Below are 20,027 nucleotides of genomic sequence, written 5' to 3' on the forward strand. Positions count from 1 at the left end.
AGTTTCTTGATCGTGTGATGGTTCTCTGCTGACACTGATTCCTTCATTGTCACGGGACGGACGAAGGAAGGAAGACCCAAATGCCAATGCAACAGTTGAAAGTTATTTATTTAAACCAAAAACACTCATTAAAACAGAGACAGATTACTCACGGGGGACCAGACACAGTACGAACCGACACAGAGACAGGAAACAAACGGGTTTAAATACAAGAGGAGGTAACGAGCATCAGATGGACACAATGAGGGCCGCACATGAGCAGGGAACACACAATCAATACCAGACAATCACCATGGCAGGAAGTGCAGAGACACAGGGGACACGAGACTACAAAATAAAACAGGAAACAGAAAACTCAAATCATGACATACGTACAACCAATTTTTGAAACGTTTACTTATCACAATAGTTAAACACTACCATTAACCTGACGTTTGTGACGTTAACGAGTGCTATATGCTATTTGCTACATGCAGCTGAAAGTAATTGTGTTTTTTCCAGCAACCCTCCCAACCAACCTGTGGTGATGCAGGAGGCGTCTGATGGTAGTTTTGGAGACTTTCTGACCCCAAGACTCAACTGACCTCTGCAATCCTCCAGCTGTGAGCCTTGGACGTTCTTCAGCCGGTGGAACTAGCAAAAAAGCTTAGCTCATATTTATTAAGGCTGCTAATAATTCTGGAGGAATAAATATCTGTATATAATATATACAAATATAAACATACATACATTTCATTTAAAATGAATGATTCTTTTCAAGTCCATTCACTATACATGTGTTTTAATGGGAGACTCAGGATGCCTCAGAGTCCTGCTGAATCACTCTTTGAATTTTTAATATTTTTGAATGAACCTTGAGATGTGTTTAATGAACTTTTCATCCAAAAAGTGAATGTATAATAAGGTTATTCCTGAGCAAACCAGTATATTCTCAGGCTGTAGTTAAGTGTGGCTCCAGCAGCATGGGGTCATAGACCCCATGCTGCAAGCACACTTCATGTTCTCCTGCGAGCATTCCAACTATTGTTCTTCAAATCTTTATTAAACTGTTTCTTCTATTTCTTCAATCCGTATTTTGGACAGAGTGAGAAGAAGCGACAGAAACTGTTAAAAAAATAAAACGTATTTTGTCTTTACTCCCACAATGTTCACTCTTCATACACCATTGTTGGATAGAAACGTTGGAAATCTTGTCTTCTGTCATAAACTGCGGTCGATAGGAATCCAACAGACTCAGACGTCTTGAAATCGGACTGAATGTGAGAGCAAGTCCACCTCGCTCTGCCATCCGCCGCCATGTTAAATCTCCCTCCAAAGCCACGTCTCCCCTGAAGCTCGTACCTGATTTGTAAATCGCCCGTACAGACACATGTTTTATCGTACAGACTCGCCAGTCACAGTATCTGTTCATCAGGTCTTCCTAACGCTCAATATGCGATATCGAAGCAATAGGAGCTTTTAAAGTACCATTTTTTAAAAATAGTTTGAAAGGAGTTCCACAGTATTTAGGTCTATTAAGCTCAGCGTAAGGAAGTCCCTTTGAAGTCATCACCATGGCAACCTTTGATCTAGCGACCCACAGGTGTTCTCGTTAGGGCAGTTTAACAGACACACAGACACTTACACACGCACACACAACACAGATGACTTCTGTCTCTCTGTCTGTTTGTCTCACACACACAGACACACATACACACACACACACACATACACACACACACACAGACACACACAAAGACGTTTACGTGTGTTTTATATTGTGTAGTTGTCAACACTGTGATCATTAATAAGGTCATATGATATTTCATATACGTTTGTGTGTGTTCAGGACGTTCAGTAGTTTATTTCCTTAAGTCCACAGTCCAGTCTGCCTCTAATCAGTCTGCTGGCGCTCACTTGGTCACCATGACGACGGCAGCACACAGGTGCTTCATATCAGCCAATCAGTTTAACACACAAACCAACTCAAGTGCTTTGGAGGAGAGACGGGCGTCAGAAACAAAAGCTATATATTGCGACGTCTTACGGCAGTAGTAGCCACACTTTCAAAATTTCTTGCGAAATTTTCTAGTTTGCTTCTGTCATGGCTCAATACAGGAGAGAGATTTCATCACGCCTGACCTCAAATCAACTCCCTTTATCACACATTCACGCCATCTGTTTCCTTCCCACTGCCGCTGTGAACGCCGCAGGTGAAACTCTGTTGAGCACACTCTGGTTCAAGAGGTGAGTGTGCTTAATAATCCTTAATAACCCGTCTCAGGTGAGTTGGATAACTGTAGAAACACAATTGAAATCAAAAGCAGAACTTCTTTCAACTACAAGACCGGCACATTGCAACACAACGATGCCGAACGGGGCCTGATTGACCTTGAAGACCAGATTCCCCACCGCCTCCCTTCACCCCTCCCCTCCGGCCCGACACGGTCACATGCGCCGTGCAGGTGAATAAAAACCTGCCGACAGACACCGCCGACGTCTGTCTGGGATTCACACAAGCGAGACTCTGAGCCCAGCTTACGTACAACAGGCCTTCCACTCACAGAAGCAGGTAACTATGCAGCTCAAGGATGAATGACTCAGTACATCAATACTGTAAGCCTGCTTGTTGCCGCGGAGAATCATAATTATTCAACAATATGTACAGTATGTCATTTACAGACATGTGACCCGTTGAAAACTGTGGAACCAAAATTGTCTGCAGACCTCTTTTTCCTCGGTGTTTGAGTCGTCGTAGGAACTCCAAATTAATTCCAATACTTGTGTTTATTGTATGTATTTGTTCAGCAAAGTCTTGGGAAAAAAATGCACATCTGCAAAAAAAAATTACTTTAAAAAAATATTTTGATCGTAAGTATGAACATCCAGCGTGATATGAGCCAGATTCCACAAAAATGTCTCCTAGAGCGTTCAATAAGACACCTTTTTGGAAAGTTTAGGACCTAAAGAATCTGAATCCGCAACAAAAATCACAATAAAACAAAGTCTTGGTCTGTTAGGAAGGAGTTTCAGTCAAAAAAACTGTGTCGTTCAGATTAAAAATGGAAGAATTACATATTTTATGCCAAAAGATTGTCTGAATGGGGCATGCTGGGACTTCAAATTAGGGGCGTGAGGATTTTGGTGCACGGTTTCCAAAAAGTTAATGTCAGATTAACCAATACAGGAACACACCACACTGGAAGCTGACGATGATATTTTACGACCTTTGCACTCAAGATCACCGCCGGACCGATGTAACCAAGGCAACAGGATGACCTGTTCTCCTGCAGAGCCGGAACAATATTTTACCCAGCATGCCCTCGTGAAACCGCTCGCAGCTCAATAAACATGCAGTACAACTGCTCTCTGTCAGGAAACATGTTTTATAAACAGTTCATTGGCACAAACTGGATTTTTTTACCTGAAACTTGCTTGGAGGAAGATGACAGACCTGACTTCAGTTACACGAGTGAAACAAGAGCGCATGAGAAAGGAGGAGTTGCTATTTTATCTAATGAGTCTCTTTAAGTCTCAAGTTTTATTCCTGAACATTTACAGACCACCTCAATACTGAGCAGCCTTCTCTGATGAGTTCACTGAACTGTTCATCATCTGTATTGATTTTGATTGTGTTGTCAATGTTGGTGATTTTAAAATCCATGTTGATAATCCCCAGGATAGACCCTCAGGACAGAAGGTCTATACAACTCTGTGGTGTCCTTGATCACTATGATCTGACTCAGCAGTTTTTAAATTATTGTTCTTAATTGCTTTTAAATCTTGTTTTCTCCTGCATTATGTTTTATTGCTTTTATTGTTTTACTTCTCTTGCCTGTTACATGCTGATGGTCCATGTGTCATAAAATCAAGGTTTACGATGATGTGTCGTAAATATCCACATTAATCTGGCCTCTTCGGCCCAGGATGCGTTGGGTGTGTGTGTTGGGCGTCTTGTCGGCGCTGCTGCACCTGTCGGCCTCCCTGCTGCTGGCAGCCTTCAACATCAAGTCCTTCGGAGACAAGAAAGCTTCCAACGCGACTCTCATGCAGCTCATCAGCACGGTCGGGAACTTTTTCTTCTTCTTTTTCTCAGACTGTGTCTCATTACACGGACTCACATTTATAGTGTGAAGATGATGTATGATGACCGGTGCTGAGGAGCTAAAATACCACGTTTATCAACTACCAATGAAGATCAAAGGGGCGCACAGGCAATTTTTGGAGACTCACGAAAGGAAGATTACTTTTTTTTTTTAAAGGATTCGATATTTCCCACAATGCAACCGTTAGCATTTCATAATTTACCTCCTCACCTGGTAAATGCATCCATTGCTTTATAAGTTTACTTTCCCAGTTTGTAGCTCAGGTTTTCCGTTTCTACCGTCCAAGCCCGAGTTTATATGACCCTGATGACATCACGGTGACATCATAGGGGTAATTTTCGCCTCAAGTGCCACTGAAGACACTATCCAGCTGTTTTGAGAGGTATCAGAGTACTTACTATGCAAAGCTAGAAGGATTCTACCACTACCACTTCTGTCCAGAGGGGCCGCCAAAATACAAACAAAAATAAAGTTTTTTTTGTAGTAGCTTTAATCTTTAATCTTTGTTGTTATTTTATAACCTCTAATACATATAACACCTTGTATTGGGGCGAGTAAAAGAAATACATTAAAGTTGAAGTCTGCCGTGACCAGTGAACTTTATTGTGTAGAATTATCAAAAAACACCTTTACTACATTTAATCCTGATGAAAAAGTGGCAATTTGTTGGTTGACCTCTTTAGGTTCTGTTTTCTGCATATTAATCAACTTAATAATAAGACGCGGCTGCTCCGAGAACTCCCATCAGATATGTGTTGTTTTGTGTTTCTCAGATTGTCCATCGCTATGACATCATTCTGATCCAGGAGGTCCGAGACAGCGATCTGTCGGCGACCAAAAAACTCATGGAGCACGTCAACAAGTTAGACTGCACCAAGCAAAGCACAATACCAAGTGCGTATGTTTAATATTATGATAAAGAAAACAAAAGGGTGTGTGTGTGTGTGTGTGTGTGTGTGTGTGTGTGTGTGTGTGTGTGTGTGTGTGTGTTTTCGCAGAGGTTCTCCTCAGTTCAGGTACAGCTACATCGTCAGCGAGCCTCTGGGTCGCAGCACCTACAAGGAGAGATATCTCTTCCTCTACAGGTAAACACTCAGAAGGGCAAAAACAAGCGATCTTTAGTAGAAGATCCTTCGTTGAGGCCCAACATCGGTGAACAGAAACTGAACTATTTCTCCCTCCACGTTCCATTCATACTTCATATTCACACCGCGTCTTTGTCCTTATTGTCAGCGATGGCCTCTGAAGTGAGAGGTATTTGGTAACAGAAATTAAAAAACACTCAAATAACCCAACATGTCTCAAAATGCATCCATTCATAAACATTTAATCAAAATGGCTATAATTTAATGGTTTGATTCTGCAAATTGTCTTTTAACTTTGATTTTTTTGCCATATGTTGAATGCAATTTTTCAACAAATTCACTTAAAGGGCCAGTGTGCAGTTTTTAGTGGCATGTTGTGGCGAGGTTGCAGATTTGAGCCAACTGAACACCTCTACCGTCACAGGCGTGTTGGAGATCAAACAGTGGCCTTAAGAACAAAACTAATGCAAAAGCCTCGGTCTAGAGCCGATGTTTGGTTTGTTCCGCGCTGCGACGGAGCATCTCAACATGTAGATATGAAGGGCTCATTGCAAGCTAGCACAAACACGATTCGTAGTTTACGTTGCTTATCCACAAATGGAAAGACATTACAGGACTTACAGACGTGCTCAAGTAGCATTTTTCCCTTGCAGGGAGCAGACGGTGTCCGTGGCTAAAAACTACACCTACGACGACGGCTGCGAGCCGTGCGGGACGGACACCTTCAGCCGAGAGCCCTTCGTCGTCATGTTCACCTCCAAACAGACCGGTAGGCCCTCGAGGAGGTAGACTGAGGTCAAAGATCTGTTAGTCACCAATGACGCTTAAAAAAAACCCAATAAGACTTGTGAATTCTTACTGCCATGCAGTATGTTATGTTAGCCAAATATTGTTAGCATCTTTTTTCTGCAATATCCCAAAATCTAAACTTGTGTCTTCTCTGCTTTGTCTGTTTCCCCCCTTCATCCACTCCTTCTTCCCTCCTCCCATTTCCTAGCTGTGAGGAACTTTGTTCTGATCCCCCAGCACACCTCTCCAGACTCCGCCGTGAAGGAGGTGGACGCCCTCCATGACGTGGTGGCCGACGTCCGCGCCCGCTGGAAGACCAATGTGAAGAAAACACACTGCAAAAAAGAGTGCATAGGATAATTCATTTGTGACATGTACGAGCTGGGGTGTTGTCAAAACTGTTCCCGTCTCCCTGCAGGACATCGTGCTGCTGGGCGACTTCAACACCGGCTGCACGTACGTATCGGGCTCCGACTGGCAGCAGATCCGCCTCTTCACGGACAAGAGTTTCCAGTGGCTGATCCCCAACGAGGCCGACACGACGGTGTCACACACTAACTGCCCTTACGACAGGTGGGGACACATGCGTAGGCACTTGGACACACACATGCACACGCACACGCACACACTCACAGAAAAAGTTGTACACACACCACATTTTAACAAATACCTAAGCAGCTCTGCATAGGTCAGACAGATAATGACACATTTTACTCCGGTCATCTTCCAGCCGGTCACCACTTATGTCATCAATAACTGTCTTTCGTTGTATTTCAACCCTCTTCCCGTATTCGCAGGATTGTGGCCACAGCTGACATGGTGGAGGGAGTGGTGCCCGGCAGTGCTCAGGTCTACAACTACATGGTGGACTTGAATCTCAGCCACAGTCTGGTGAAGACAACTCTTTCTTTAATCCTCCTCTATGACAGAATTTCCATCAGTTGCGATGCAGTAAAAAAAAAAAGGCTGAGTCTAGGTTCAAAATGCTGAACTCAAGGCTTCAAAGCGGCAGTAAACTAAAGGGTGACATCACTTCCATGAGACAGTTCATGGTCCTGACCAACGGGCCACCCTGACCCTACCGAACCCCTTGACCTCTCTGCCTCCAACAGCTAGGCCAAGAAAAGTAGTGCGATTCATAATCCTACGCAGTGAACCCATCTGATGATAAGTTAGCAAACTCACGTTGCGTTAGCTAACATTACTTGCACTTTTCATTTCAATGAAATGTCCAAACGGGAATAATCGTGACTAAATGGGATAATCATATTCACGTGTAATCATCATGTTCACATCTGATGACAATGGTGGTTGTTTAACAATGAAGACAACTCCCATAATAATCTCCCTCTCCTTCTTGATATCATTTCGCGATTCATTTGAGAGACCCCCAGATGATTACGTCATGTGGAAACCGAAGGAGACTACCCAGACCAGCCGAGCAATAGTCTGGCTCAAAGCACCAAATAAAAAAAACAAAACAGTACTATATGTAGTCCTTTAGCGACTTTTTGAGTTTTACAATATTATAAACCATGTTGTTTAATCAAGGCACTCTTCTGTATGCTTAAGATAGACTAACAAGAAATCGTGCTACAGGCAAAAGCTACTTTTTTACATTTTCCCTCTCTCTCAGGCGTTGGCTGTGAGCGACCATTTCCCTGTGGAGGTGGAGCTGAAGGGCCCGGCTGCCGCCGCCTGAATCTTCACCCCCACAAGCGTTGCAGAAACCTCCAGCGGGCTGAACTGGAACCATGAGATCAATCCCGCAGCATTAAATTCACAAGACTGAAATAAACTAATAATTTTTGCTATTCTATTATCTCTGTCATTCAAATCTTTGAAGCAGCACAAACAGAAGTTCATGCACCTTTATTGTATCAAGTGACAGTACAATTTGTAGTAGCAGTAGTGGTAGCAGTAACACTAGTAGTAGCAGCAGTAACAGTAGTAGTAGTAGCATTAGTAGTAGTAGCAGTAACAGTAGCAGTAGTAGTAGTAGCATTAGTAGTAGCATTAGTAGTAGTAGCAGTAACAGTAACAGTAGCAGTAGTAGTAGTAGCATTAGTAGTAGCAGCAGCAGTAATAGTAGTAGTAGCATTAGTAGTAGTAGCAGTAACAGTAACAGTAGCAGTAGTAGTAGTAGCATTAGTAGTAGCAGCAGCAGTAATAGTAGTAGTAGCATTAGTAGTAGTAGCAGTAACAGTAGTAGTAGTAGTAGTAGCAGTAACAGTAGTAGTAGGAGCAGTAGTAGCAGTAACAGTAGTAGTAGGAGCAGTAGTAGCATTAACAGTAGTAGTAGCAGTAACAGTAGTAGTAGCATTAGTAGTAGGAGCAGTATTAGTAGTAACAATAGTAGTAGCATTAGTAGCAGTAACAGTAGTAGCAGTAACAGTAGTAGCAGTAACAGTAGTAGCAGTAACAGTAGTAGTAGTAGCATTAGTAGTAGTAGCAGTAGTAGCAGTAACAGTAGTAGTAGCATTAGTAGTAGCATTAGTAGTAGTAGCAGTAACAGTAGTAGTAGTAGTAGTAGCATTAGTAGTAGGAGCAGCAGTAACAGTAGTAGTAGTAACAGTAGTAGTAGCATTAGTAGTAGGAGCAGTAACAGTAGTAGTAGCATTAGTACTAGGAGCAGTATTAGTAGTATAACTGTCTCTCTGTTGCATTCAAAACAAAAGCGACTTTATTTCTCAATGTGACCATGGTGATCAGTTTTTAATGGAGATAAAGTACACAAGCCAAAACTGTTTTTTTTTTATTCTTTAAATACACAAATCAATTCTTAGACCACATAAAAACTCCAATTGCTTTAGACATTTCAGGGTAAAAGGCAGTTCAGTTCTTTTATGTAGATTAATCTGTCACAAAGGCATCGCCTACAGTGGGCTGTTTAAATGCACCCAGGGTTACTTTCATTAGTTATGGTGTTTGAAGGTACAGTAGTGCGAGGCAGTAACTGGAGACCGGTTTGTGGCAATAACTGATCGTTCGCTAAAGCCCTGCACCCTAAAAGCAAAAGTTAGGGATTTCTACATTGCAAATAAGAGTATTTCTTTGCTGAAAAAAAAGGTTAACAGGTTTGTGTTTTTCTGATTTTTCAATAACTTCAAATGTTAGCACGTTCAGCTAACTGGCTTAGTAAATACATTTCAAAATAAATGGAGCGTGGCTGACAGTACATTGGAACTGCTTCTCTCTCCTCTAGGCTTTTCTCTTTTTAAGCATGGCCATATACATGCCCAGCGACTTCTGAATCGAGTCTTTGGTGATGAAGTTAACAAAGTACTGGATGTCGGCCTCTCTGTTAGAGGTCAGCTTGTCGATGGTTGGCTTCCTCATCATGGACTTGGTGATCGCTCTGGCGTGGTCTGTGAAGTGGACAGATGAACTATTAGCTCGCCGATTCCAAAAGTAAAAAGAGAAAAATTGCAATTGGCTTTTTCGACCCAATATTAATGCAATGTAACTGGTACTTTTAGCGGTAGCATTGATAGGTAGCAACAACCCAAAGCAACTACTCACACTGAAGCTCAAGTGCCACCACTTTAAGAGTATGAAAATGTGGCTGGACCAACAAGTTCTGGCACTGATCATGCATGAAAGGTGCCAGTATACCTGGAATAGCCAACCACTTGGTCATGGTCTGCGTGGCTGTGGCGAGGACCTGGTCTTCAGGTACCAGCTGGTCCACCAGTCCTATCTTCAGGGCCTCTGTAGGGTTGTAGAGCAGTCCCAACTGCAGAGCCACCTCTGTGGTTCTTTGGCCCACTGTGTTCGTCATGGTGTCCTTAAACCTGCAGACAGCAGCAATTGAGTTTTTGCGAAGCTGCATCCTTTTCTTGTGAGCTAATCAGTCAAGCTTTCAGTGCTGGCATGGAGCCCACACTGTCACTAACTGCACTCCTGGAAGAAATATACTTATTTTTGTGGGGTTAGGGTTCATTTCCGTCAAACCAGAGTTAGCGATTGTTGAGAAAGTGGAAAGATGAACCAAGGCCATTTGAGAGTTTGATTTTGCTTCTGTTGAGTTCGAATGAATAGCGTCTCATGATGCCTTAAAGTCACTGTTTTGGTCAATGGAGTCTGGTGTATTTGGCTTCAACAGCTGCCGTTTCTGGTTGAACAAAGAGGATTGAACTTGTTAAAGCTAGTTATTGATGTGCTAACATACTCTGCTAATGTTAGCCATTGTTACATTTAAAACGTTTAACAGTGGCTTCCTCCAAATCCTCAAAACCAGCATGACAATGAAGATCATCATAAACCATTGCAAGAGAGTCTTTGAAGCAGTTCTTGCTGGCATCCCGTCTGCTTTTCTCGAACAGAGGAAGGAGGAAATTAAACAGAGACCGGTGATCCGGCCAGCTCTGGTGAAACAGTGCAGGGGATCAGCACAGTCGTTTGATTTCCTGGAGTTATACTTGTAATTCTTACCAAAAAGGTGCTACGATGCCGAGCTGCGTCTCGTTAAGGCCGATGCTGTAACGCGGGTTGTCGGCCATAATCCTGTAGTCACACGTCATGGACATGAGACAGCCGCCTGCAGGACTGGAACCCTGTGGAGGGAGGGACAAGGTAAGCTACGAGGCAATCCGCGAAACGTTTGATTTATCAAGTTTGTGACGAAGGTGTTTGCGTACATTGATGGCAGCTATGGTGACCATGTTGGAGCCATAGAGTTTCAGCCACATCTCCTGAACCGCTCTCCAGAACTCTCCGCAGCGCTCTGGACTCTTCCCGTACATCTCTGTGATGTCCAGGCCGGCTGAGAACACCTTGGGCTGGCTCTGGATTAAAACAACACATACACACACACTCACTCAGGGTAAACGGTCCAAATGTAATGCAATATTTCAAAATTGTCACACGGCAGCAAAAATGTTAGCCACACTGATTCAAAACATTCTAAAACATGAAAGAGTATTTACCATGGAAAGGGTCACTGCTGGTATTTACTATTCTGCAACTCCAAATCCTATTTCTAATGTCATACAAATACGGAGGAGAAAGTTAAGACCGTACCGAGGTGAGGATGAGGCCTCGGCAGCTCTTATCCATCTCCAGCTTCTCCACACCGATGCAGAGCTCTGTGAGGAAATCTAAACTAAGACTGTTGACTGGCGGGTTCTGCAGGCACATCACAGCCACACCTACAGGGAGGGAGGGAGAGGTGCTGGTCTATTACATCAAGACCTTTAACATCAATTCTTTGCCAAATTCATGTCAAAAAGGAAAATAAATTACAACATGAAATGTAAAGTCTTTATAGTCAGCAGTATCTAATTTACATTTACCGTCACATTTAAGTAGGGAGCTGGGCAGCAGACTCTCCGAAACGTGCAAAAGATGATCTGTTGGCAAAAGCTTTACCTGTGCTTTGGTCAAAATTAACGTCAATTTTAGGCGACGAGGAGGAGTTGTTCCTTTGCTGAGCGGCGAGGACAGGAGTTGCACAGACTCTGCCATGGCTGCTGCAGGAGGATCGCTGGTAAAGAAGACCTGCACGCATGCACGCACACACACACATAGTTCGTGCCTGTGAGGAAGATCTGTTACAAGTACATATCCACTAGACATATATGCAAATCAGAAACAAATTTAAACTTACAATTTAGTTAAAACTATCAACTATACGGTCGTATTATTACAATACTGAAGGTGTGTCCAATTCTTTACATTACTCCAATAATGTTAAAATATGGTTGTTGATGCCGTCATGTGTTTGATTAGGTTACTAATAAATGGACGTAGAAAATGAAAACACTGTTCTGTCAAATTCATACTTTTTTTGTGGAAATAGTTGCCGATTATTTTTCGGTCATTAATCAAACAATGAGATAATTACACTATTCACCTAGAACAATGAGTTTGACATTATTTTGTATTTAAATATTTTATTTTAACAATAAATACAACACATATCTAAAAGCAAAAAGGTGTGTTCACCTCGAAGATGTTCTCTGCACCAATTAAAAGAGACCTGTAACTCTTAAATCTAAGAGCACATTTTATATTTTTAAAAGTTCTTAAATTTGAAAATGGGCACGAGCTGAAATTGACCTGGCTGACCTGAATAATAACACGACACGCTGTTGATAGTGAAAGGTAAGGCACTGAAGCACAAAACACTACGTTATTTAGCTTGCATTTAATGTAAAGAAAATTATGCCCGTGGTCGTGACCCAGAAGGCTCTTCTTTATGCCTCGTCCTGTAACCTTTGCTCCAGTTTCTATGGAGCGCGGCCCTGGCGCGCGTAACACGGGCCGACACGCTGAAATGGGCGGGAGGCGCGTGAACGTGCATGCAGACAAACCTGACAAGACGCACTTGTTCCTCAACACAGCTCTCAGGGCCATTTCGTCCCCCGCTTGAGTTTCTGACTCAACTCCAAGCTGAAGACGGGCAGGAAACGACGTCCGTCTTTTTCTTCTGCTTTAAGTTTGAAGGGTTGCAGCTGTCGCGTCCACGGCGCTCTGCCGCCACCTGGTGGCCCGGAGTGTGTAGTTTCCAGCGTTAAAACACAGTGAGGGGGCGTGCCCACTGGACACGCCCCCTCACTGTTCTTCTGTTATCTGATTGGACGCTGCAGCTGCGCGGACTGATCGCTGGAGTTTCATACCAGAGTGAAGACGATCACAGAATAAACGTAATAAATATAGTTATATATTTTAATGTTTTCTTATTCACCATCTAGTTTAAATGTGTTCATTCATTGTAGGTCTGACCTAAAAAGGACCACAAACTATTTTCTTCAAAGATTTGATCTGTTGTTTCCCTCAATAACTTTTATTATTATGTAATTAAACTGAGGGCTGGAGAGAGGAACACTTTTTACAACATGTATGGTTATTTTATAATGTCACAATTAGAATTTCAAAACATACCGAAATTCATAAATAAATAAATAAGATGCATTCTGCTGGTAATCGATCCTACATATAAGCAGGACACTGAACAAAACAGTGTACATATAAATATATATTCATTCCTCAAATATTCTGTTATCTGTGTGTGCTGCTTCTCATCTCCTGTTGTTCCAAGAACACCCTCAAGGTCCCCCTTCCCATCTCCCCGTACCAATATTCAGTTACCTTGTAACTCTGATTGCTGCTGCCACAACCCAATGTCCCCTTGGGGACGAACGAAGTAGATATCCTATCCATCCATCCTATCCTTTCTTCCATATATTTCTGGCAGTGCAGAACAAAGTGCTGCACCTAAAAAAACACACAACAATATTACAACCGGTCCTCTGCCGTGTTGTATTGTACACTAAAGAGGACCTTGTGTCTCTCTATCTGTATGACAAAGAAAAGGTGTGTAAAGAAGTGACAATTAGACCCAATTACACCTTGCTTATTGGCTTGGGGTTACACATCCGCCTTCGGCACAAATGCTCTTTACTGACACTCCGAAAAGTCCTAAACAGGTCAACACAATAAGAAAAGAAAACATACAGGCGAAGGACAACGTCTCTGCAGAGTAAGACACAAACTTCTTGTGAGTCATAAGTGATGATTAAGAGATTATTGTGTCTAAATTCCTTCACGAGATACATTTGAAGCTCTTGTATTGTAAAAATCAAGATTTAATCTTGAAGAAAAATAATGTTTAAGTTCTATATGAATAGGGTGAAAGTATCTAAACGCTCAATCCATAAAAAAAATCAAACACAGATGTGCCTGTTGATGATGGTGCCATAGGCATAGAAATGCAAGACTTTCATTTGTAATGGAGTAATTTTATATCGCTGTCTTGGTACTTTTATAAAAGTAAAGGGTCTGAATACTTGCCCCACCACTTCCTGTTGTTACACTGTATATTAAAGGAGTATAGGAAGAGTGTCTATGGCATGAAAATTAGTTAGCGAGTGTGAAAACACAATGAAAAGGTCATGTTGCAGGCGTTTGCGATAAATAGGCCCGTTGGTGAACATTTCTTCCGCTAAAGTGACGTATCGTGAAACAGGTAAAGCGCACAGCATCGAGCAGGCGGCCAAAGACGAGACGGAGAGGAGGAAGAGAGAGGAGTGAGTGAGGGGAGAGATAGAGGTGTGTGTGTGTATGTGTGTGTGTGTCAGTCATGGCAAAGTGTGTGATCGCGGCAGAGAGACCCAGCGCCCAATGAAGCTCCTCGCAGTCAGTGAGTATGTTGTTTTATATCCTGTTAAAGTGTTTCTTGTGCGCTCTGTTTCATATCTGAGAACACTGACGTACAGCTTTGGGATTAGATTCTTTTGTAGGTGCTTACAATGAAAAGTAGTTTTTTAATTGTTTAATTCTTATAGATATTGATGTTAGAGTAATAATTCATTATAACAACAAAAGAAAGACTTAAAATGCAATAAAATCTATAAACTGTGTAGAGCTTTATGGTTGTCTTCTCTCCTATGTGTGTATCAGTTTATTTGGTTTGTCTTTTATGGGTTTGGAACTAATCAGGAGCACAAACAGAAGCATTTAGTGTTGATTTAACTGCTCCAGAGTACCTTGATGCACGTCTAACTGCATGTGTGTTTACTCATGTATGTTAAGTAAACAGCATTGCATGCATTTCTATGTGTCATCTCTTGTGAATGTACACACGTGTCCGTTTTCTCTTCCACTCAGACTCCCCTTCAGTGTTCGCTGTGATTGAGCGGCATAGGAAATCCATCGCTGCGTCCTGTAACCCGGGACACACACACCTCTCCCCCGCTGCTTTCTCCGCGCTCCCTTTTTCTGTCCGACCCCACGGGGCGCCATCATGGATCCGATTGAGTGGGGAGACGTGGGCAGTGGCTGCGAAGATGAAAACTGTAGCCACGCATCTGACTGCTTGGACCCAGAGTGCCACTTGGAGGAACCTATGTTTGGATTGAGCGAGTTAGGTGGGTAAAATAAAATTATTTTGAAAACTCAAAAACAAGTACCAATGTGTGCAGACGGTACAAGTTCATACAATCTTCCCAAAGATTTTCCACGGCTGTGATGAACTCCAAAACGCTCTGGATGCAGAGTAACGGATGAGCGCTCAGCTGTGTTATCACGAACGAGCAGGGGAGTCAGCGGGCAGCTCAATATCTGCAATCACATGTGTTTTGAGAAAGTGTGGGTCACCGCAACCAAGCAATGTCTTCAAGCGGGCAGCCATAAAGTATTATCGAGTTTGCTGAAGAGGAATGCAAGATTAGCCGCGGACAGACGCTGAGACGCACACTCACTCACGGTCCGATCGCATAATCCTCCTGGCGGGGATTAAAAAGAGAAGTTAGATGACAAAGTGGGGATGCCATGTAGTCTGCTATCCTTTGATTTTAATCTTGTTTGACTCCAAGGCCGAGCTGTTGTGGCAAAAGTGACGAGAAGAGACGTTGATTTGGAGTTGTAACCCAGCGGGAAATGTTTAATGTCCTCAACAGGCACAAGACCACAGTTTAAACTTTCAGCATGGGCTTTATAGTGTAATTCAACCCTCCCAGATCCCTTTCCATCTTCTTTGGGTGTGGCCTGCGGTCAGGGTCACACTCACCTTTGACTAAACACACAATTTGTGTACAGAAAATGTATTTACTCAACCCAGGTTTCATGAGATAGTGTCATTGTCAACTTTCTAACTTTTAGAAAGTATTGGTTATAAAACCAGATGTGTTCAATTTAACAAGTTATATATTACGTTTTCTTATGTTTCCAAATGTAATGTTTCCAAGCTATGTTACATGATGATTTTCTCCAACAGAGATGATTCTGACAATGTGTGGAATCAATCTATAAGTATTTCTGATAAAAACCTATCCATATTTCATATTCTAGTGTGCGTGACTGTCATTTACATCCCACTGATGCTCTTCGGCTTTCTGGGAAACATACTGACCATTCTGGTGGTTTGGCTCCGCCCTCACATGAGAAGCTCAACCTACCTCTACCTGAGCAGCATGGCTGTCAGCGATCTGCTGATACTCCTACTGCTGCCTCTGGATCTGTATAAGGTACACGCACGCACAAAACACACACACACACACACACACACACACACACACAAAACACACACACACACACACAGCTTTAAGACTTGGTTGGTGGGGCTACAAATGTTGCATCATTCACCATGTTGTGAGTCTGTCGAGCTACTTTAAATGGCTACTTCTAATGCGTGGGACTCTTCACACACACTAATTGTGTGTGTGTGTGTGTCGCTCTGCCAGTGCTGGGTGGTTGGAAATTGTCTCGTCATTCCTTTTCTTTGGTTGACGTCTTGGCTCACGTCTTGTTGGGAAACATCACTATTCTCGTCTAAAAAAATAAGCGTTCTAACTCCAAATGAAGAAGTCAAATCATTGATCGTGAACTGAGGATATTAAATAAAAGGTCGCACACCCCTGCGTGTGACGGCTGCGTCATAAAGTGTTAAATAAAGGTGGAAAACGAAAGATGTCGTCGGGGTGAAAATAATTGCTGTGTCTCTTGCAGCTGTGGAGGCCCAGACCCTGGCCTCTGGGAGACCTTGCATGCAAGCTGACGATGTTCCTCTCTGAGTGCTGCACCTTCTGCACCATCCTCCACATCACCTTCCTCTCCCTGGAGAGGTACCTGGCGGTCTGCTGGCCGATCACGGCCAAGACCCTGCTGACGCGGCGCAGAACAAGGGTCCTCATCGGTTGCCTCTGGCTGGGCGCGGCCGTGAGCGCGGCACCCGTGTTGCTCATGGTTGGAGTGGAGGACGTCGGGGGAGAGGAGCTCGGCGGAGGGAGGGAGGACGGAGGGTGGACGAGCAAGGAAGGAGAACAGGGAGGGATTATGGTGGGCGCAGAGGAAAGAGGAAGTGGACAAAATGGAGGATTAGAGGAAACGGAGTGGAGAGACAAGCAGAAAATGGGATGGGGTGAAAGGGTCGGGGAGCTAAAATGGTTTGGAGAGGAAGCGGAGAGCAAAGCGGGAACAGAAGAAAGAGGCGAGAGGAATCAAGGCGAAGGAGGAAAAAAGGAATTTGAAAATCAACCAGATGACGGAGGAGGTGAAGAAGAAGGAGAGACGGGGGTTGAGGGAGAGCGGCAAAACAAGATGAAAGAAGATGAGGGAGGGGGACGGGAAGAAGGCGACACCGACAATCGAGAGTGCCGCTGCACGCAGTACGCCGTCTCCTCCGGCCTGCTGTCCGCCATGATGGTCGTCTCCAACTTGTACTTCCTGGTGCCCCTCGGCATCCTGGGACTGGTCTACAGCCTGATCGGACGGACGCTGTGTCTCCGTCCACAGAGCAGCCGCAGAGACCAGAGTCACCGGCACACGGTCAAAATGCTGGGTGAGAAGCACACGAGAAACACAGCCAGAGCCTCGGGCGCTTCTTGGGGTGACTGACACAGGCATGGACACACTTTCAGCAACGTTGTTGTCAAGCTTGCACTGTTAAAAATATCCGGCTTGATCCACTTTTTTAAAAGTATGGCATTTTTTTTTAAAATTTGCACTTTTTGATTAACTAAACTTGTATTTCAACAATGATCAAGCCATATTTCCGAAAGTGCTGCTTGAGACGATAATTGTTGAAAAATTACCGTTTTTCCTCCCAGTGCTGTGCACTAAGCTTTGACTCTAACTGTAGAGGACTGTTCACAAGCCCTCGTGCCGATAGCACAGATAAACAACCTAATTTAATACAGTATGTATCGTCTGTCCCACTGATTACGTAACAGCTGAAGTTACGTTAGCTTATGTTAGCTGCTCAGCGGCTCTGAACGCTACAGAAACTTCCCGCTTAAATAACTGATGGCTTTTGATTGGACGATGCCACAGATACCTCCGGGCAACCAGTTTAGACATTACTTATATCTTTATTAGTTAAGACATTTCTTTAGTTTTAAGCCTTAATGGTTCACTTTAGTTAATTTTAGTTAAAGAAATTGGACATGTATTGATGATTGTAACGTTCTCTCCTGGGTTTTTCTCCCCACCCTCTGTGTCTCCACCATCTCCAGGAGTGATCGTCTTGGCGTTTGTCCTTTGCTGGCTGCCCTTCCACGTGGGTCGCACCATCTTCTTTTTTTCAATGGGCTCCATTTACGACGGACAGGAAGGGCACACGGACACGGACGCACACGCAGACATCGACACCTTCGCTCACGTCGCCGCCAACGCGGATATTGACGCACGTGCCAAACCCATCAACCGCTCGGACTCGGACGCACGCCTCCAGACCACAAAGACGACTGCGCATTCGCACGTACGCACGCTCCAGCAAAACATGACACACGCACGTGCGCGCTCGCGAAATAACACGCGTCATCGCGCACCAAGCGCGACGTCTACCGGCTTGTACGATGACGGCGTGCTCAATGACACGCGCTTCAACGGTACACACCCGCACCCGGACGCCCACGCGTACTTTTTATACTATTTGTCTCAGTATTTCAACCTGGTGTCCTCCGTCCTCTTCTACCTCAGTGCCGCCGTCAACCCGTTGCTGTACAACCTGATGTCCGCCAAGTACCGGCACGCCGTGCGCAGCCTTATGCGCACGCAGTCCCACCGCCTGCGTACGCTTACGACGCGCCACTCCACGACGCGCCACTCCACGACCACTTTTTGAGCGGCTAACGATGCGCAAGCAGAAACTGACGCACAGTGCAGTGGTAGTAGTGCAAAGGTCACGACCACAGTGGGAGTTTGATAAAAGGGCGTTTTTAAAATCTAAACCCGCGTTCAAACAGATCAAACCACTTCCTGGTTTGATCTGTTTCAAGTGTTTCCACAGACCAGCTCAGTGCGTGGCCGCCTCTCTCGCTCTCTATTGTTAATCTGTAGCATCCGTCAACGTATGTCTGACGGATTTTGTGCTGGCATTGATCTGTGGCGCTGTCCGTGGAGCTAAACTAGCAAACATTTTTCCGGGCTATGTCGCTAGTCGCTAGTTGTAGGAATCAACCCCGAGTCCATTCCCCTCTGTTGAAAACGGACGAGTCAGCGACTGATTCCAGTAAACAGTAACGAGAATATTGTCCTCGGATTAGAAACAAAGGTCCCTCCACTTATTTTAGCTCACTGACAATCTTGCGTCTTAATGTTTGAAAGTAGGGCTAACTCACTTCCAGGATGTGTGTGTGTGTTTCACAGCAGACGAGGCACTTTCCACACTATATTTTATACAGGAGAAAGTGTATGTTTACGTAGGTACAGCTTAAAGTGTGGTGACAGCAGCCTGCTGGAATACATTGTATGTCCACACACACACACACACACACAGACACACACACACACACACACACACACACACACACAGACACACACACACAGAATAGGGCTATCATTTGATTCATGTAGTTTCATACCGGCTGATGTGTTTTGACGTAATATATATATATATATATTACATTAACGTGTCCCTATACTGATATGAATGTCTTTATTTGATTCACACTGGAGGTGTTATCACCTCTGCGGAGGACGTTATGTTTTCACTGTCTGTCAGCAGGAAACACCTCAGAATGGATTTCCTGAAGTTTGATGGATAGATCGGCTTCGGGGCTGAAGGACAATTGATCTGATTGTGTTGGTAACCATTTGTGCCATCAGATCATGTCTTTCATAAGAACATATGTTTGTACGTTGAATATATATATATATATATATATATATACAGACTTGATAAAAGCAACCAATGATGAACAAATCAAAATTTAAAAAGATTGTAATTAAAAAATAACATGTAGTTGACTGAAAGTGTCTCATATCATAAATCATTCTGACCTTTTGTATCTGTGATTGTATTTCTAGTGTCTCACATGTATCGTAAAATGCAAAAAAAATAAATGTTTTGCTTGTGTTTGTGCTGTGAGTCATCTCCTGGGATCAATAGAGTTATCGCTGAGGTTTTGTCTCATATGAGACACACACACTGTACAAATTACTCAATTCTACTCAACTTAGCTATTCAGTCCTTGTGGAGTACGTGTGTAAAAGTATAAATATGTGTATATGCTGTGCGGGTGTATATGTAGATGCATATGTATAAGCATCTGTTGGTGTATATGTATATAAAGATTAGCATTTATACTCGCGATAAGCTAAACTATTGATACTAATTATCAATGTT

The 20,027-nt window shown here is 43.5% G+C and overlaps 3 protein-coding genes across 3 annotated transcripts; 2 read left to right on the forward strand and 1 right to left on the reverse strand.

The window, feature by feature from the left end:
* The first annotated feature begins 3,906 nt into the window (after window positions 1–3,906).
* On the forward strand, window positions 3,907–7,708 carry dnase1 (deoxyribonuclease I). Its single transcript, XM_068579249.1, has 8 exons — window positions 3,907–4,044; window positions 4,859–4,947; window positions 5,084–5,170; window positions 5,824–5,939; window positions 6,168–6,280; window positions 6,378–6,532; window positions 6,757–6,850; window positions 7,596–7,708. The coding sequence occupies exons 1-8, from the start codon at window positions 3,907–3,909 to the stop codon at window positions 7,659–7,661; spliced, it is 858 nt and encodes a 285-aa protein (XP_068435350.1). The 3' UTR covers window positions 7,662–7,708.
* A 993-nt stretch (window positions 7,709–8,701) lies between these two features.
* Window positions 8,702–12,415, reverse strand: eci1 (enoyl-CoA delta isomerase 1). Its single transcript, XM_068578781.1, has 7 exons — window positions 12,274–12,415; window positions 11,330–11,458; window positions 10,982–11,109; window positions 10,600–10,746; window positions 10,394–10,515; window positions 9,575–9,753; window positions 8,702–9,327 (listed from the first exon to the last, which is right to left on the reverse strand). The coding sequence occupies exons 1-7, from the start codon at window positions 12,314–12,316 to the stop codon at window positions 9,161–9,163; spliced, it is 915 nt and encodes a 304-aa protein (XP_068434882.1). The 5' UTR covers window positions 12,317–12,415; the 3' UTR covers window positions 8,702–9,160.
* A 2,290-nt stretch (window positions 12,416–14,705) lies between these two features.
* LOC137786422 (growth hormone secretagogue receptor type 1-like) lies at window positions 14,706–18,524 on the forward strand. Its single transcript, XM_068578307.1, has 6 exons — window positions 14,706–14,829; window positions 15,752–15,927; window positions 16,409–16,889; window positions 16,959–17,240; window positions 17,914–18,009; window positions 18,334–18,524. Exons 1-6 carry the CDS (start codon window positions 14,706–14,708, stop codon window positions 18,522–18,524), a joined length of 1,350 nt encoding a protein of 449 aa, XP_068434408.1.
* Window positions 18,525–20,027: the final 1,503 nt, after the last annotated feature.

Source organism: Clinocottus analis, unplaced genomic scaffold, assembly GCF_023055335.1.
Source record: "Clinocottus analis isolate CAN_PGR_092001 unplaced genomic scaffold, fCliAna1.0.p SCAF_16, whole genome shotgun sequence".
In the NCBI taxonomy this organism is placed as follows: Eukaryota; Metazoa; Chordata; class Actinopteri; order Perciformes; family Cottidae; genus Clinocottus; species Clinocottus analis.

Coding starts and splice junctions, on each gene's coding strand:
- dnase1 (XM_068579249.1), top strand. CDS start 3,907: ATGCGTTGGGTGTGTGTGTTGGGCGTCTTGTCGGCGCTGCTGCACCTG. Junction 4,045..4,858: donor TCATGCAGCTCATCAGCACG/GTCGGGAACTTT, acceptor TGTGTTTCTCAG/ATTGTCCATCGCTATGACAT. Junction 6,851..7,595: donor TGAATCTCAGCCACAGTCTG/GTGAAGACAACT, acceptor CCTCTCTCTCAG/GCGTTGGCTGTGAGCGACCA.
- eci1 (XM_068578781.1), bottom strand. CDS start 12,316: ATGGCCCTGAGAGCTGTGTTGAGGAACAAGTGCGTCTTGTCAG. Junction 11,110..11,329: donor TAATTTTGACCAAAGCACAG/GTAAAGCTTTTG, acceptor CCCTCCCTGTAG/GTGTGGCTGTGATGTGCCTG. Junction 9,754..10,393: donor GGCATCGTAGCACCTTTTTG/GTAAGAATTACA, acceptor TGCTGTCTGCAG/GTTTAAGGACACCATGACGA.
- LOC137786422 (XM_068578307.1), top strand. CDS start 14,706: ATGGATCCGATTGAGTGGGGAGACGTGGGCAGTGGCTGCGAAGATGAA. Junction 15,928..16,408: donor TGCCTCTGGATCTGTATAAG/GTACACGCACGC, acceptor TGTCTCTTGCAG/CTGTGGAGGCCCAGACCCTG. Junction 17,241..17,913: donor GCACACGGTCAAAATGCTGG/GTGAGAAGCACA, acceptor CACCATCTCCAG/GAGTGATCGTCTTGGCGTTT.